The sequence below is a fragment of the Anomaloglossus baeobatrachus genome, chromosome 1 (assembly GCF_048569485.1).
Source record: "Anomaloglossus baeobatrachus isolate aAnoBae1 chromosome 1, aAnoBae1.hap1, whole genome shotgun sequence".
In the NCBI taxonomy this organism is placed as follows: domain Eukaryota; kingdom Metazoa; phylum Chordata; class Amphibia; order Anura; family Aromobatidae; genus Anomaloglossus; species Anomaloglossus baeobatrachus.
Window position 1 is genome coordinate 341774813 of NC_134353.1, and position 19802 is coordinate 341794614.

The following is a 19802-nucleotide window of genomic DNA, read 5'->3' on the forward strand; positions in this document are numbered from 1 at the left end:
TAGGGCCATAATATAAGCTAATTTGTAATATGCTTAGATTACAAATTCCCTATCCTTCCCTAATTACACTATCTACCTGCTACTATATTTTTTTCCCTATTTCCTGTATAATGATGCTTTATTTGTGAATCCCAGTGCATCCTAGGATACTCAAATGAAGCATAATCAGGGAGCATAGTCTGCAGTCACAGACTCTGCGCCCTCCCTGAAAGAAAGCATTATCAGTGACGCTCATTTCAGGGGCTGCGCTAGTCCTTGCTCTTTTCCTGTGCTATCATTGGATTATATGTACAATGACAGCAAATTCTGTATGTCTGGCTTAGATCAGTAGTAACGTGGCAGTAACAGAGCAGAGCACAATAAGAGTGCACATTGTTAGGATGCCTGGTGTTTGGAGACCAGTGCCACTTCCGCCAGTGATGTCACTTATGTGGATGGTTCTGGTCTTTGAACGACAGGTAACCTGTCAATGCACACTGACACTGTGCTCTGTTCTGTTACCAGCTTGCTACTACTGATCTGAGCTGGAAACACAGAGTTTGCTGTCATTGTACACATTGCACAAAGATAGTGTGCAGGGATCAGACCAGTCCTTGAAACAAGCTTCACTGATGATGTTTTGTTTGAGTATCCCAGGATGAACTAGGATTCACAGACGCAGTAGGGAAAAATATAATAACAGTTAGGGAATGTTTAATGCAACCACATTACAAATTAGTTTAGATTACGGCACTAAGTAGATAGGGATGTAGATGAAACTTATTTTGGCCTTCAGAACATGCCTTTAAGATTATGAACCATGCACTGAAGGTTTTCTTTTTGTTATTCAAAGCTATACTACCACTCTACTAACGAACTATTAATGCACACTACAGGGCATGACAAGTGCTGCTGTCAGGAGCAAGGTACATTACCTGCGGTGACGATCTCCTGCACTGCTGATAGCAGAGCTGTCACTGACTTCAATGACCGCCGCCTTCATAGCCAAGTATCGCAGGCGCTTGTGACGTCACCGCTACTCACAGTCTCGGGTCGGCAGCGAGAGGAGGAGATGTGACAAGCGGCGGCCATGGAAGACAGTGACAGCGCTGAGGTCCGGAGGGCGGGACTTCATCACCGCAGGTAAGCCGAGCAGGGTAATGTGTGCGGAGTGCGAGGTGGGTGGAACCAAGCGGGGTAATGTGTACAGGCGGCGGAGTGCGAAGTGTGTGAAGGCTAGCGGAACCATGTGGCACTGAGGACGTCAGTGCCGGGGACTGCATGGCTGAGGACAGGTGAATGTGAGTGTGTGTGTGTGTACATGCCGAGTGCAGGAGGGGGCGGAGCCGAGCGGTGAAGTGTCGGCTTCCTGCACACGTAACCAGGGTAAATATCGGGTTACCAAGCAAAGCGCTTTGCTTGGATACCCGATATTTACATTGGTTACCAGCTTACCGCAGGCTGCCAGCGATGGCTCCCTGCACACTGTAGCTGTAAAAAGCACTGCTTTTGGGGATCGAACTGTTCTCGAACGTAACTCGAACTGTCGAGCTTTTAGCAAAAAGCTCGAGTTCGAGTTTGATCTCAAGCACCCCCCAAAAATCAATCGAACATGAAATTGGCAAACCTCGAACATTGCTCAACTCTACTAACTAACATACAGATATTTTTTTCCAAAACTTTTCAAATGTATGGCGTACATTTGTATTTTATTATTCAACAGAGTTGTACAGATTTACAATATTACCATATGGAAAAAGTACTTTTATAAATATGCAAACCAAACTCTACAAGGAAAAAGTGAGTGGAGTTTCAAAGTCACAGTTTTGCTACCTTTACTAATGTGACTCATTTATAAACATTTTCTAGCCCTATTGAAATGTAATGATGTAAAATATAGAATATTATCATTTTAAGCTGAAAAAAAATCTTGCGTTTTAATGTTGCGCATATATTACTCTTAACTACAGTATGTATAAACCTGCAGAAAAAAAATAATAATGCCACCTTTAAAATTCTGTTACATCTGAAAAACGGAGCTCATAATTTTCTTCAATTCTGACAGAAGCAGAATAGCACATAATGGCAATCATTAGGCTACAAGCGATAATACAATATTTACAGTGAACTTTAGCTATGTGATAGCATGAGCCATTAATGAAGGCTTCCTGGGAGACACATCACAGACTTTCCATGCTTGCCACATTGTAACAATTACAGCACAAAGTGTAAAAAAACCATTGATGGAAAAAAAGTGCTGCAAAATTCATATTATGTTATACTAAAGTTGCATTAAACCCTAATTGAAATATAAGCATAAACTCCATTACCTAGAGAATTCATGGCCTCCCACTGAGCAAGACTAAATAGTTAGTAACTGCTAAGAAGAATATTAAATAAAACATGTTTCCCTTCATAAGACTTGTAAGGATTTTAAGGAGAGGTTAATCTGGGACAATGTCTACAGCAATAAATTTAGCACAAGCAATGCTTGCCAGCCACAAACTGGAAGGGAGCCCCACACATTGTTTCTGTGCATGAGATTTGTGCATTGCAATCAAATGTTACAAAATTGCCTTGGAAATAAAGCAAGCTGATTTTATTTTTTCCTGTATACAACTATAGATAAAAAAAGATATGTTGTAACAATCAAAGACTTCAAATGTGATTTGACTAGTCACATTGGCACTATTTTTTATTCAAAGCCATGTGTTTGCTTAGATATGTTGTTGGGTGCTATGCAATAAAGTTGGTGCATACTAATAGCCCACTGCAGTTAAGCAGCTTAAAATTCTCTGCAAACGTTTCCTCTTTTGGAAGACCACCCGTGATCTAGAATAGAACTTTTGTGAAAGATTTTACATTTCCATTTTACTTTATATATCGGACCTTTGAAAGGACTAATCCTCAAAATGACTATTTTTCATGGCAAATTCAGGCGGTCGTTTCAAAGAGGTTTTATTGGACATTATGCGTAATTATAAATGAAATGTATGCTATCTTAGAGAACCAATTTATATACTGTGTAGCAAATCTAAAAAGTAAATTAAAAATCTCCTTAAAGATTGTCTATACATCTTTAAAGTAATATAACCATGTGTAAAATATTCACAAAATAAGGAAATTGCGTAATTTTCCAACCTGGGCTATTCTAGTTCTTGATGCACCATTACAAATTTATGGAGGTGGATAAAAATATATCTGGCATGATTTAGGAAAATCTACACTCGCAAGGGGTTGGACCCGATGGCTCTTGAGGTGCCTTCCAACTCTACATTTCTATGATTCTATAGCGGAAGCTGGATAAACATATAGCTGGGATGATTTAGGAAAACCAGCACTCCTAGGGGTTTGGACCTGATGGCTCTTGAGGTCCCTTCCAACTCTACCTTTCTATGATTCTATAGTAGAAGCTGGATAAACATATAGCTGGGATGATTTAGGAAAACCTGCACTCCCAGGGGGTTGGACCCGATGGCCCTTGAGGTCCCTTCCAACTCTACCATTCTTTGATTCTATAGTGGAAGCTGGATAAAAATATAGCTGGGATGATTTAGGAAAACCTGAAGTCGCAGGGGGTTGGACCCAATAGCCCTTGATTTCCCTTCCAACTCTACTATTCTATGATTTATAAATTCTATGATTCTATATGCAAAATTATTTTTTTTCCTAAATCAAACAGCATCCTATAAAAGTGCCAGACACTCATTCCTGGTAAATGAACATTTATGTAAAATATAACAATTATATAGCATATATTAGTAATTATTTATAGATCTACCTTTAGGAAAGTGTCCAAAGAGCCATTTTCCATGTATTCTGTTACAATCATTACAGGTTTGCCTTCAATACACAATGAATAAATATTAAATAATGATAATACACAAAACAATAAGTGAAGAAATATAAATAATCTATAAACATAACTTACAAAATGATACTGTTCAATAACCTAGGATAATCAATACTACACGATGTAGGCTTTTATATGCACACATATAAAATTGTGCTGAACACATGTAATATTTTCAGATGGATGCCTTTTACTGTCACACACTGATGACAATGTAAGGGTCTACTACACCTATAAAATGCATCACATACCAAACTCATAAACTAGTGGTTTTCTTATTTAATATGTAATTAAAGTTATATTTGAACTATGAGACCCCAGTAATATTACTCATTGTATTTATGTTTCTCACGTGGCAGCAGAACTGGGCAGAAATATTTGGGGTATACAGTAGAAAGCCAATATAAATGACCCATTATATATATATATATATAGTTTGTCAGGTCTCCGTAGGAGGAGAATAGTCTTCCTCCGTGATCTTCACAAAGCTTCTCATGAGCCAGATTACCCACACTTTGTACTGATGAGGGGCAATCACCCCAAAACACAATGTCTGCAAATTGGGATTCGGATGTGGTATATATCCTAGGTCATATGAAAAGGCTTGTTAAAAGGCCACATTTGACTTTTAGGATTGATACGTCTAATAGGTGGCGCTAGAGTTTGTCTCTTTTCCTGGGGAGACAATTATATATATATATATATATATATATATATATACACTGTATGTGCGTATATATATATATATATATATATATATATATATATATATATATGCAAACTTATTGTTTATGAGAAATGAAATATATATATATATATATATATATATATATATATATATATATATACACATACTAGAGATAAAAAAAGGAAAAAAAATGGCGTCCATCTTATAAACCAGAATTGTCTTACCGATGGGGGAACATCAGCGGTGGTGGAGTTGAGTCACTTGAAGCAGGAGAAGTGCTGGTGGGGTCTGTGATGGCCGTGATGGGGTTTGGGCTGGCAGCAGTGGGGTCTGTGCTGGCAGCGGAAGCTGCGGTAGCTGTGTGGAGCAGGTCGGTGCCGTGGGTGTCCCAGATGTCCCAGGGTGTCCATGAGGCGGTCCGGGCTTCAAAGAAATGGTGCTCAGAGTGGCACGTGCGCAGATAGAACTCTCAGCCAAGAGCGCCATTTGTGCACGCGCTGACTCTTGGAACCATCATTTGAACCCAGAGCATCTGGGACACCCACCGCACAAACATTGCAGCTTCTGCTGCCAGCACAGCCACTGTAGCCTGCATAGCCAGCCTGCTGCCTGTACAGAGAGGCAGCCAGCCTGCCGCCTGCACAGAGAGGCAGCCAGCTGGCCGCCGGCACAGAGAGGCAGCCAGGCAGCCACCGGCACAGAGAGGCAGCAAGCTGGCCACCGGCATAGAGGCAGCCAACCGGCCGTACCCACAGAGAGGCAGGCAGCCATCCGGCCGCTCGCACAGAGAGGCAGCCAGCCAGCCACCCACACAGAGAGGCAGCCAGCTGGCTGCTGGCACAAAGAAGCAGGCAGCTGGCCGCCAGCACAGAGAGGCAGCAGGCCGCCCACAGAGAGAGGCACCTGGCCACCTGCACAGACAGCCAGCCGCACAGAGAGCCACCCGCACAGAGAGGCAGCCAGCCACCGCACAGACAGCCCCTACGCCAATTCTCCACCTCCCTGTAAGATATATTCAGATTTTAAGATGCACCCTACATTTTCCTCCCAAATTTTTGGGAAGAAAGGTGCATCTTATAATCCAAAAATATGGTATACACATTACTGTTGATATAGAATGGAATATCTATGTGTGTGTGTGTGTGTATATATATATATATTTCATTCCATTTTTATAGTATGAAAATGATATGATGAATGATGAATAACGTGGAAAATTAGAACTCATATTAGGAAGCCTAGTGGCTGTCTTTATAATATCACAAAGAAAGTAGTGCTATAAAATCAAACTGAATTAATTTAAGATCATGAAAAGAATTGAAAATCATATATAATATGTAACAGAATTGCAGGCATTGAGATTTTATGCTTGAGGATTGCATTTTCATTTATTTATATTATTTTAGATTAAAATAACTCCAAATATAGAGATAGGGGGACATAAGGATATTTTATTCCCTGCAGCAAGTTAGTAGGTTGAAATAAGCTACCCAATGTAATTTCATTAGCATTTCTTCCCTTTCTATTGGGGTCAAGTGTTTGTGATTACCAGTGTAATAATAAGGTGTTACTTGTCGGACTCCTTTAAAGGGAACCTGTCAGCAGAAATTTCGACTAAAACCTAACAGATTCCCCCTCTGCAGCTCCTGGGCTGCATTCTAGAAAGGTCCCTGTTATTATAGTGCCCCCTTTCTGACCCAAAAAAAGAGTTTATATCGAGGTACCTTTTTGGATTCTGATTCTCTAAATGTGTCACGGGGGTGGGCAGCCTGATGGCCGTTATTCTGCCCCCTGTTCCTGTATGCCGCCCCCATCGCCGATTTCTATACTTCTGGACGCCGCCCACTGCTCCAGCCATCCCCGCGCATGCCCAGTGCTCATCTCTCGTGGATGAGCACTGTGCCCAGTGTCACCGGTGGTGACGTGCGCGCAGGGTTTAGATTATGGGCGGTGCTGTGATGTTAATTACCAAGCAACCGCCCATAATCGCGGGACCGCGCATTCCCCCTCGGCCTGCTTCTTTCTGCGCAAGCGCGCTGCAGCTGAACTCCTCCTGATCGGTGTAGTCACTGCTCCGCGCTCCTCCCATCTATTTCCTGCCTCAGGGCAAGATGGGAAGGAGGTGACGTGAGTTCAGCTGCAGCGCGCTTGCGCAGAAAGAAGCAGGCCGAGGGGGAATGCGCGGTCCCGCGATTATGGGCGGTTGCTTGGTAATTAACATCACAGCACCGCCCATAATCTAAACCCTGCGCGCACGTCACCACCGGTGACACTGGGCACAGTGCTCATCCACGAGAGATGAGCACTGGGCATGCGCGGGGATGGCTGGAGCAGTGGGCGGCGTCCAGAAGTATAGAAATCGGCGATGGGGGCGGCATACAGGAACAGGGGGCAGAATAACGGCCATCAGGCAGCCCGCCCCCGTGACACATTTTGAGAATCAGAAGCCAAAAAGGTACCTCGATATAAGCTCTTTTTTTGGGTCAGAAAGGGGGCACTATAATAACAGGGACCTTTCTAGAATGCAGCCCAGGAGCTGCAGAGGGGGAATCTGATAGGTTTTAGTCGAAATTTCTGCTGACAGGTTCCCTTTAAGTGGAGCCTGCAACATTGTGTGGCATGAAAAATGACTTCCTGTGATTTACTTGACTCTGTTTGAGCATAGAAAAAAATGATTTTTTTCCACAAAGAGAAAAACAGTACTAGTGAAGACAATAAAGAGTAGTTTCCTATGGAGATAGGGATAGCTGTAAGGTTAATGCCCTGAGGTTTGATTAATGAGAAATGGGTGAATAGTCCAGCAATCCGGCTGTCTGGTAATCCGGCAATGGGTTCACTGGCGGTCACACATGGTACCGTGTGTACTTCGGGAACCTGACTGACGTCACTGCTTCTCACAGCTGCGTCACTGCTGCTCTCAGTGTGTCCCAGAAGCTGTACTGAGTGGTCGCGTTTTATATCACTGCACCTTCTGGGTGCAACAAAGCTGGGATTGTTGTGGGACGTTGTGTGGATTATGTCGGACCTGCGTAGGTGTTTTTGGGGTTAATAAATTGTCAAAAGGGGTGTGTTATTTTTTCATTTATTTAAAATAAAGGATTTTTATGTGTTTGTGTTTTTTTTTCTTCTTACAGAATTGGTGATAGGGGAGTCTCATAGACTCATAGACACTGCTCCATTACCAATCCAGGGCTTGATGACAGTTGTGATTTTTTTGACAAAGAACAGCTATCATTAACCCATTATATGACCCTGATTGCAACCGGATCAGGACAATCAAGATAAGCCGGAAAAATTGCCATAATTGGTGCTTTTAATGGATGCGCCAATTGTCGTGTAGCTAAGGGCTGCTATTTTTAGGCTAGAGAGGGTCCAATAATCATGGACCACTCCAGCTTCAGAATACCAACCCCTAACTGTCTGCTTTATCTTTGCTGGGTATCAAACATGGAGGGACCACCCGCTTTTTAAAATTATTTAGGTAATTAAAAAAAGCCATATGAGGTTCCTTGTATTTTGATACACAACCAAGATAATGCACACAGCTGGGGGTTGCACCCTGTAGCCATCTGCTTTATTTGCACTAGGAAATACGGGGAATCCTACATCATTTTTTCCATTTACTTATTTCATTTTACATTCCTTTTCAGGACCCACACAGATAGTGCGGAAGCAACCAATTACAGATGTCGGCACAGAGGGAGGGCAGGGAAAGCAGTGCATATTTATAAGGCTTAATGAGCGGACCAGGAAGTAGTGTGACAGCTGCAGGAAATTGGTCAGTGCAATTCTCCTGCTTTTATGATCACAAGTCTTTTCTTTTTCACTGCACCTCCCAATCACAGTAATACTAGTAGCAAAGATGGCTATGGCACTACTGTAAGTAGCAAACAATCCCAATATGTTTAGTGGCTGAAAATCAGACGTGAAACATGATAGGAGGTGACTCGAAACTCATGAGGCGAATACCAAAATACTCGACGAGTAAAGTATCTTGCAAATACATTAATATTTGTGCAAGCAATGAATAGTGCTGCATATATTCGCTCATTGCTAGATAACATGCTATGGTGAAGAATGCCAGAGTACCCATCAAGGAGAGCTAATTTAGTTCTAAGCAAGGTACTTCTATACTAGAGTCTGGGAGTTAGAGAAGAATGCAGTGATAGAGGAAGAGAGCCAAATAAGAGTTCTAAGGCTGATAGGACCTAAATGAGGAGCATGCAAATCCACATAGCAGTTGGATGAGTGCACAATGGGTCAATCCACTCATTCCAATAGAATGAAAATGCCTGTGTATGAGACCATTGACAACTATCTGGTAAAAGTATGGGCCTCACTGAGACTCACAAAGAAAGATACAACAATGTTTGGAAGACTAAATATGATAGTACAAGCCCATGCAACCAATTAGATTAGTAGGAGGCTGCTTAAGTGTTTTTTAGAAGTTCATATACTCAAACATAGTCAAATAGTAATAATATGCGTGTATGTTTGAAAACTGGAACATAAATTAGGCTGTGTATATAAATGCTGCATTGAGAAGTATCTTGTGTGTGATTCCTTTGCTCTACTGAACTAGTTGTTCATGTGCCAGTGTCTCCTTAAACTTTCATTGTACACATTTATTTTTAACAGTGTAGCTGATGGATCACTCATCTGTTCCTTCCCACCCAGGTAGCTTCAACCCATCTACTTCATCTCATACAGGCTAGAATCAAAGACTTCTTCTTTTGTATAGGGAAAGACTAGTCAATCAAACAGAACATGTAAATGTCCCCCACCCCACCAAGTTCATAAATGTCTTCCTCCCTGTCTAAGTTTTCTCTAAAATGCCATCTAAAACATACATGTCTTTAATGAGGGAGACAGTTACTGACTTATGCTGCCTGTGGTTTAAGCAGCATGATTTCCCTGATAAGCTCCATTTTAGAAAACACATCAGTATCTGAAAATTTTTATGATAGGGCAGCATTTTTTTTTAAGATTCAGATACAATTTTGTACTTACTTTTTGTAACAACTCCCTCCAAGTGGATGATATTTGGATGGTCAAACTGTCCCATTATACTGGCTTCACCCAAGAAGTCTCTTCTTTGCTTGTCAGTATATCCAACTTTGAGAGTCTTTATAGCAACTGGAAGCTCCCTTTTCCCTGGAAGCTTATTGCGGCCACTACAAACTTCTCCAAACTCACCTACAAAATGAAGACATATTTAGTCATTTGCTGTTTGGTTCTTTTTCCCTAAAATGTATATAGCCCCTTTAACACTGGGTGATAAAATGCAGTTTCAGGCCATAACATGTATCTGCATGGGAGTTCTATATTTTGTATCAAAAATGGACTCAGGTTCAATCAGAACAAAACAAAAAAAATATTTAAATCTTTGTTGTGATAAATTGTGATCTGGCGATATGCTACATACCTTTCATGTTGAGACACATGACGAGTGTCTGACAGTAGCCATACATATGTTTTATTTAAGGCTGCTTTACACGCAGCGATATCGCTAGCGATGTCGCTCGTGAAAGCACCTGTCCCCGTCGTTTGTGCGTCACAGGCAAATCGCTGCCCGTGGAGCACAATATCGCTAACACCGGTCACACGAACTTACCTTCCTAGCGACGTCGCTGTGGCTGGCAAACAGCCTTTTTTCTTAGGGGGCGGTTTGTGTGGCGTCACAGTGACGTCACACAGCAGGCGGCCAATAGAAGAGGAGGGGCAGAGAGCAGCCGAAGGAAATACACGCCCACCTCGTTGCCGGAGGACGCAGGTACGGTGTTGTTCGTCGTTCCTGGGGTGTCACATGTAGTGATGTGTACTGCCTCAGGAACAACCTGCGTCCTGCACCAGCACCAGCAATGATATTTGGGATTTGAACAATGTGTCAATGATCAGCGATTAGGTGAGTATTTTTGATCGTTAGCGGTCGCTCGTACATGTCACACGCAACGACGTCACTAACGAGGCCAGATGTGCATCACGAATTCCGTGACCTCATCGACATCTCGTTGTGTATAAAGCCCCCTTTAGTGGAAACCAGGAAAGGATCATTAAAGTTGGCAAAGTGAAAATAAAAAACATTTTAAGTCATCTCTACTTTAGATCTTCTTCCAATCACATGAAAAACTAATGCTATAATATTTTTGTTATAAGGCTCTTAGCAAGAAATGACCCTGAAATAAGCATGAACATATAACCATAAGCTTTTTTAAATACAGGCTCTAAAACTACGGTACAAAAGCTAATAAAATATATTATGTAAATGAGATGTTTTCTTATGCTACAAGGCAAAATAAACAGAAATAAGAGATACGAAAACATAAAACCAGATCCTGCAAACACAATATTACGCGGTGGAGCATGCCTACAGTCTAATAGCTGTGATGTTACACTTTAAAGCCGGTACCTAATGCCTTTCTAGGGGAAAGTAATATTTTGCCTTGGACAAAACAATTAATGGCAGCATACAAATCCATTTGGCTGAAGTGTTAGTAGGAGCTCGTGTAGAACAGTTCAGTGCTCCCAGCTCCCCACTAAAAATAACATAACATTCTCCTTGCTGTGACTTTTAGCTGCTCCAAAAATATAGACAGAATCTGTTCAAGAGTCACTAGGAATTTCAGCACCAGAGATTCATGGGGAATTTCTTTGCCGCAAATACAATTTTTGAAAAATTTTACTAAACCTTGCGAACTCGAATCTTAAAAGGATTGATTATCTCTATCTAAAAGTAATGGCTACATTTCTAAGCATTATTTAGTTAAATGAAAACTCTTCAATATCATAGAAACAAGAGATGATTGACATCTTTTATTGTGATATCTGCGCTCAGCACATAAAATCGTTAATAAATGGCATGTGTCACGCTGTGCAAAGGCTAGTAAGATGTAGTACAGCGTATTCCCCACTAGGTGGCAGCAGAGTAGTGAAACACTGTAACAAAAAGGCAGCTGAAGTATAGCAGAGTAACTTCAGCAGGCAGTTAACAGGCAAATCACCAGGGGGCAATAGAGTAGTCAAACAGTCAGGGTCTAGCCAAGAGAGTCAAGTCACTGCAAAGGGAGGATCAATATCAAGTCAGAAAACAGAACCGAGTCGGAAGCCGGGAGATCAGGAATGCAGAGGGAAACACAAACAACAGACAGGAGCGGGAAGTTAGGGACCGGGACAGGCAGACAAACGGGGGAGAGTACAAGTCAGGACACAGTATCAGGGAGGCAGGACAGATCGGGAACACTCACCAGAACTAGTATACAAGCTGCAAGGAAGAAATATCACTGGCACTGAGTCATAGGTAGAAAGGCAATATATAGTGTCCTAGGATCCCGAACGAGGCAAGGGAAGTTAACCCCTGACATGATCAGGCCAGAGCTGAGTATAACCAGCAGCAGGGAAAAGCCAGCCTGGATCATGACAGTTATAGTTCGTTTGTGAACCAGAAATTTTGTAGACCCGTGTTTTACGACAGTGTTATAAGCTTCATGTCACTGTTGACGTATATACTGAGAACAGCATAAAGTAGAGACAGAGATCATGATTCCAGCGATGATTTATTTACTTTAATTAATAATAGAAGATTATTAGTAGAAGACAAGTAAATATACTGCTATGTAGCCATTCATATTTTTGAGCTCTGTATAACCTCCCCCATGCCACTGATTGGCAGCTTTCTGCTCATTGTAGATGGAAAGCTGCCAATCATTGGTGTGGGTAGAGTTATACAGAGCTCAGCATTCAGAAACCTGATAGACCTGCAAAATATAAAACAACAATGTTATCAAAACTTCAGCAAGCAATCCAGCTAAGTGATATATCGCTAGAATCAGAGTCTCTTCCCCTACATTATGCTGCTCTCAGATGGGGTAGCAAAAACCTGGTGACAGATTCCTTTTAATAATATGCCTGGGTTTATACTTAAAATATAAATTTGCTATTAAAAGGTTTAAGACAACCATGCTCATTTGATAACATGATCAAATAGATACTTGTGACGTCCATTCTGGTACCTGTTCCCTCTACTCTTGTTCCCCTTGTCAGCCGAGGCAGACTGTTTAGTAGCCCTATTTTATTTCTGGGACTTGTGGCTCTGGCCAGTATGGAAGCAACAGAGTTAATCCTGTTGGTATGGTTTTCTTTCTTTTGTCAGCACTGGTTGGGGCTGCTCACTATATAAATCCCTTAGAGTCAGTTCCCACATCCAGTCAGTTGTTGTGGTACCTGGCTTACATTTACACTGTGCTTCTGTTGATGCCTCCTGATTTATCCCGTTCCCTGATCTTGGGTAGTTTTTTGACATTTCTCCTATCTTACTATTTTGTACCCCTCATACCTCCTGGTTCTGACCTGGCTGTCTGACTATTCTTCTTGTACCACTGAACAGCAGATGTCTCCATGGCCCAGCCAATGGGCCTCTGTGTAAGTCCATATCCATTTATATGAGTTAAAGAGTGAAGGTCAGGGCAAACCCTAGGATCTGGAAAATGAAGTATCTATCTCCAAGCCTGTTCATGCTAGCCATTTTGAAGCTGCCAGGTGACCACGAACACTTCTCCCATTATAATACTAACCTAAAATAATGTAAAGCACAGATATAGGGATCAATCTTTGTCCGCAGATAATATGGTGTTCTGTGAGATTCATCGCTAAATGCTTCTATATGTCAGGGTGTATATTCTACTGGATAGTGCTTCAGAGTAAGAACATAGAATGTGAAATTCCTCATAATTTTCTGTAAAAAATGTCATTCTCCTGTAAGAGAGTAAAGGGTATTTTACACGCTGCAACATCGTTAGCAATTGCTAGCAATGTTGCGCGCGATAGCACCCACCCCGTCGTGTGTGCGATATTGTGTGATCGCTCGTCACACGCACATACCTGGTCCTTCAAGGGGGAGGTGCTTTCGGCGTCACAGCGTCATCACTGCGGCATCACTAAGCGGCCGGCCAATGGAAGCGGAGGGGCGGAGATGAGCGGGACGTAACATCCCGCCTACCTCCATCCTTCCGCATTGCCGGTGGACGCAGGTAAGGAGATGTTCGTCGCTTCTGCGGTGTCACACATAGCGATGTGTGCTGCCGCAGGATGACGAACAACATCGCTACTAAGCAGAAAATGATTTTTTGTTTCAGAGCGACCTCTCCGTTTCAAATGATTTTTACCACTTTTGTGATTGTTTAAGATCGCTCGTACGTGTCACACACTGCGATGTCGCTAACAGCGCCTGATGTGCATCACAAACACCGTGACCCCGACGATAAATTGTTAGCGATATCGTGTCGGGGGCCAGCTTCCCCGTCGCGGGGGCTGCTCGGGGAGATTGCGCTTGGATCCGGTGCCTTCTCCTCTGTGACTTGAGCGGGCCGGACCCAAGGCTCGAGCAGCGCTCCTCGCCCACGAGTGAAAAGGGGAGGAATTTGGATTTGGGATATATACAGAATTTGTGACACCACCCACGGGTTGTGGTGATGGGGTTCCCGGGAGAGATGGCGGGAAGCAGCTAGGTGTTGACCCCTCCGTGGGTAGGGGCTGTTGGTCCCGGGGCCCGGTAGGAGGTTGGGTTCCTGTAGGATGGGGTTCGCAGGGTGCAGGATTGCGGTGCAGCGCAGTGCGGTGCCAGATGGCACTGGTGTACTCACTCACACACAGATGGACAGAGTCTCTGGTAAACCAAACGGCTGGATGGACGGGGCCCGCAGCCGACTGCGGTGTTCTCCCTGGATGGGTTGATGGTGGCTGTCGTTTCCCTGCACCTGTGTTTTGTGTCTTGACTCCAATGCCTGAGCACCGGGAGTCCGCTCCCCGATGTATACGTGCCGGAGGAGCCCTATTGCCCGCAGACGCTGGCCCCATGGATCTCTGGCCTTTGGCGGTGGCACTTATCCGGAACGGTTGGGCTGTTGCCTTCAATCGGAATTTGGGTGGGAATGAACCCCTGAGGTCCAGACCGCAATCAGAAAATTTGACTAGAGGTTGGCTTTAAGCCTAGTCGGGGTCTGAGTACCCTGCCTGGTGCTTGGCTCCAATCGGCTCCCCGGTTCAGTACCGGTGGGCCACCGCCCGACCCCAGTCCTACGGTTCCGCTGACCTTCACCAACTCCTGCAGACGGTCACCACCATCTGCCGACCTGGCTGGAAGTGCCTGGGCTCCAACCCAGACACCAACAGTTTTCACTCCTCACTCACTACTGCCCACAACTGAACTGACTACTGTGTTTTTCCACCTCCAGCCTGTGAACTCCTCGATGGGCGGGGCCAACCGCTTGGCTCCGCCCCACCTGGTGTGGACATGAGACCCTGGAGGGAGGCAACAAGGGTTTAATGTGTGACTGGTGTGACTTGTCCAGGGAAGGGGGTGTATGATGTTGTGTATTAACCTGTGACCCCTGGGGTCAAGGGCGTCACAATTGCAGTGTATAAAGCACCCTTAACTCTGTCCAATCATCTATTTTGTTTTCAATTTTAAAAAAATAATGGAACTGTTCATTTTATGGTGGCACCAAAACAAATACATTATGATTTACATTAGCACATGCTGAAAAATAGAAATGAATCATGCAATTTTGTTTTAACATTTACAATTAAATAAAAAGGTAAAAAAACCCTCTACAAACACACAGTAAAATACAGAATACTCCTATTATTCATTCCACCCACATGCAGCACAAGTTATACTTAAATATTAAAAAGCCAAATATTCTAAAACTTATGTATTTAAAGTCAGTACAATTAAAAATGGATTTTCCAGTTCATTGTCTGAAAGTAGAGAAATTACAAACCTGCTCCAATAACCCGTTCAATAGTTATACAGGAAGCATCGATTTCTTTGGCAAACTCATGTACTGCTTGGCTAGGGTCCTCGTAGGTATGAGGATCAATGTATGTCTTTATTCCTGGAAGTTTCACTGTAGTGGAACAGAAAACTAACTTCTTATTAGTTGTCACAGTTCTATACAAGCACCATTACAACATTATATATAATAAAAATAAAAAAGACAATAAAAAATAAACCTATAGTACAATCAATTAGAACTTCCATTATTAATATTGTATGAAGAGCAAGTGGAATGTAGCTGTAAGTTGTGCAAATACCAGTTCCGCTATGCTAGAATACTATTGATTATGGCGCTACTCATTTCTGTAGCTACATTTGCAGACGGTGAGTTTAGAAAAATATAACAGTGCCGTACAGTTTTATCCAGCAGGTACAACACTAATGCCAGCAACCCATGTATTATAATTAAGTATGAATTATAAATTATTACAGGGGCAAAGTGTATTTTATAGTTAATTTTTTTGGGCACAGTGCATATTATATTTCATTTACTGGGGCAGAGTATGTGTTACACGGAGTGGGCCATAAGTATAGATACACCCTTGGTGGGCCATAAGTATGGATACACCCTGATAAAAAAAGAGTAAAGTTGAATTCAAAATGGCGGCTTTGCAGATGGCCACCATGGGCGTCACCGGCCTGAAATGTTTTGCCCACACCACTTCCATTTTATCAGGGTGTATCCATACTTATGGCCCACCCAGGGTGTATCCATACTTATGGCACACCCTGTATAATTCAAAATATAGGGCACAGCAAATAACTAATTTAGCCATAAAGGTGTGCACTAGAACATATATTGGGGGCACAGTGCATATTATAAATATTATTAGGCAGCATTTGGAGCATATATTTCTGGGGGCACAGTTGATTAAAGAGAAGCTGTCATTAGGTTCATGCTGCCTAAACTATGAGCATCGTGAACAAGAGTATGGCCTCTTTCACACGTTTGTGTAAAACACACACGTGTTTCACAGTCTGTGGTGAAGGTACGTATCTGTTTATGTGTGTAAGTGTCTATGTTTTACATGTGCTGTCCTTGTGCTATCCGTGTGACATCTGGATAGCACATGGACAGCATGAGCTGGTATACTTACCTGTCTCTGGCTCTGCTGTCTCCCACGCTGCTGTTACTTCTGGGTCAGTGTTGAGTGCAGTGAATATGCAATGAGCACAATGAGCGGGACCCGGAAGTAGCAGCATAGGGAGACACAGCAGCTGTGATGACAGGTATCTATAAAAATACTTTATTTTTATGTGACATATGTTTTCTCTGATACGTGTCACACTGATGTCACATGAATCACATCAGTGTGTGGTCCGTGTGACATCCATGATGCCAGAGAAAAATGTACATGTCGCTGTGTGGAGCACACAAACATGTGTGTGTTTCACACGGACACACAGCCCATGGGCTGTCTCCTGTAGCGTTCCTGCCACGTGTCTGATCAGCTGTCCTGGTATGCTTATCACTATGTTTCCGTTGATTACTTACTATTTCAGTAAGGGCTAACAAGTGGGTGAGTCTTGATTGGGCCCACTGCTACCGCTCAGCTGCGCAGTACATGAGGGATACATATGCACTTCCTATTTAGGGTAACATCATATGCCATATATGTGGCTGTCATTATTACATGGCTTAATTTTCATGGATGAGTCCTTTTTGGGCTCCCTGCTACCGTTCAGCTGCTTAATGTATGTGGGATATATATGTACTTCCTACTAAGAGTAACATCATATGCCGTATGTGTGTTTGCCATTATTAATTGTATTGTTGGTATATGGCCTATTTTTTATAGGGTGAGTCTTTTTTTTGGGCCCCCTGCTACCGTTCAGCGGCTTAGTGCATGTGGGATACATATATATTTCCTATTAAGGGTTACATCATATGCTGTATATGTGTTTACCATTATTAATCACATTTAGTATATGGCCTATTATTCACAGGCAGTTTTGTTGTAATAAGCATAAGATCATATACGACTTCACTGTATCATTCTTGCAATATACTTCTGGCCTATGCAATTTATTGATAAATATATTTGACATTTGTGATTGGTAACATGATCTTTGCGTATAGTCAATCTAACTGTAATTGAAATATGATTCTGGCTTATGCAGTTTTCTGACTGATATATTTGATATCCAGAGTAGAGTTGAGCGCGGTTCGTGGTTCTCCAGTTCGCGGCTCGAGTGATTTTGGGGCATGTTCTAGATCGAACTAGAACTCGAGCTTTTTGCAAAAGCTCGATAGTTCTAGAAACGTTCGAGAACGGTTCTAGCAGCCAAAAAACAGCTAAATCCTAGCTTGGTTTCTGCTGTAATAGTGTAAGTCACTCTGTGAATCAAACTATTATCACATTTCAGTGTATAGTGTGCGTGAACAGCGCCTTCAGATCACTGCTGTTTCTATAATGGCGATCGCCATTTTTTTTTTTTTTTTCTTGTCTTCCTTCCCTAAGCGCGCGCGTCTTGTGGGGCGGGCCAGCATGTCAGCCAATCACAGACACACACACACCTAAGTGGACTTTGAGCCAGAGAAGCAACGGCATGTGTGATAGGATCTGCATGTCACATGTCCCTGCATTATAAAACCGGACATTTTCTTCACGAACGCCATTATCTGCCTTCTGCGTCTTTGGTGTCAGACATCAGTGTCGCAGCTCCGTCCTCCTGAGTCCTATAGCCGATACAGCTGTATGCGCTGCATACACAGCGTTAGACAGCTTAGGGAGAGCACATTCTAGCAGTCCTTTTAAGGGCTCAAAGCGGCAGGGTCAGAGAGCCATAAGTGACAGGTCCTGCAAACAGCAACAGCGTCTGTGTAGCCCAGGTCAGGGATTTCCTCCCTGCATTTCACCATTAGGAGGGAATAGAAAGGCAGGCTTCCATTCCTCTACCCAGAGCACCACAATCCTGCCACTGTACCCTCTTGTCCTCTGCACACTCCAACTCATTCTAAGTAAGCCATTATACTAGCAAACACTCAGTGTACCTAGTGGCATCCTATCTGTGGCTATTGGACTTTGCTATAGTCCCACTACTGCAAAGACATTTGCAGAGCACGTCTGCCTGCATTGCACACTACAACTTTTTTAAACTAAGCAATTTTACTAGCAAACACTCAGTGTACCTAGTGGCATCCTATACGTGGCTATTGGACTTTGCTATAGTCCCACTAGTGCCAAGACATTTGCAGAGCGCATCTGCCTGCGTTGCACACTCCAACGAATTATAACGAAGCCATTATACTAGCACACACTCAGTGTACCTAGTGGCATCCTATACGTGGCTATTGGACTTTGCTATAGTCCCACTAGTGCAAAGACATTAGCAGAGCACATCTGCCTGCATTGCACACTCCAAGTTTTTTAAACTAAGCAATTTTACTAGCAAACACTCAGTGTACCTAGTGGCATCCTATACGTGGCTATTGGACTTTGCTATAGTCCCACTAGTGCAAAGACATTTGCAGAGCACGTCTGCCTGCATTGCACACTACAACTTTTTTAAACTAAGCAATTTTACTAGCAAACACTCAGTGTACCTAGTGGCATCCTATACGTGGCTATTGGACTTTGCTATAGTCCCACTAGTGCCAAGACATTTGCAGAGCGCATCTGCCTGCGTTGCACACTCCAACTAATTATAACTAAGCCATTATACTTGCACACACTAAGTGTTTTTTAGTGGCATCCTATACGTGGCTATTGGACTTTGCTATAGTCCTACTAGTGCCAAGACATTTGCAGAGCGCATCTGCCTGCGTTGCACACTCCAACTAATTATAACTAAGCCATTATACTAGCACACACTCAGTGAACCTAGTGGCATCCTATACGTGGCTATTGGACTTTGCTATAGTCCCACTAGTGCCAAGACATTTGCAGCACGTCTGCCTGCGTTGCACACTCCAACTAATTATAACTAAGCCATTATACTAGCACACACTCAGTGTACCTAGTGGCATCCTATACGTGGCTATTGGACTTTGCTATAGTCCCACTAGTGCCAAGACATTTGCAGCACGTCTGCCTGCGTTGCACACTCCAACTAATTATAACTAAGCCATTATACTAGCACACACTCAGTGTACCTAGTGGCATCCTATACGTGGCTATTGGACTTTGCTATAGTCCCACTAGTGCCAAGACATTTGCAGCACGTCTGCCTGCGTTGCACACTCCAACTAATTATAACTAAGCCATTATACTAGCACACACTCAGTGTACCTAGTGGCATCCTATACGTGGCTATTGGACTTTGCTATAGTCCCACTAGTGCCAAGACATTTGCAGCACGTCTGCCTGCGTTGCACACTCCAACTAATTATAACTAAGCCATTATACTAGCACACACTCAGTGTACCTAGTGGCATCCTATACGTGGCTATTGGACTTTGCTATAGTCCCACTAGTGCCAAGACATTTGCAGCACGTCTGCCTGCG

The 19802-nt window shown here is 43.0% G+C and overlaps 1 protein-coding gene across 5 annotated transcripts in view; it reads right to left on the reverse strand.

Moving 5' to 3' along the window:
- The window catches only part of EPHA5 (EPH receptor A5), a 641576-nt gene that overhangs the window by 37920 nt on the left and 583854 nt on the right, over window positions 1-19802 (reverse strand). For 3 of the 5 annotated variants that reach the window (XM_075352380.1, XM_075352348.1, XM_075352366.1), the window contains exons 10-12: window positions 15299-15442; window positions 9531-9716; window positions 3761-3822 (exon numbers count right to left, since the gene is read on the reverse strand). In XM_075352380.1, coding sequence (XP_075208495.1) covers window positions 3761-3822; window positions 9531-9716; window positions 15299-15442 — 392 coding nt within the window. The remainder of the gene's footprint in view (window positions 1-3760; window positions 3823-9530; window positions 9717-15298; window positions 15443-19802) is intronic. The other 2 variants (XM_075352357.1, XM_075352374.1) reach the window with 1 other exon arrangement.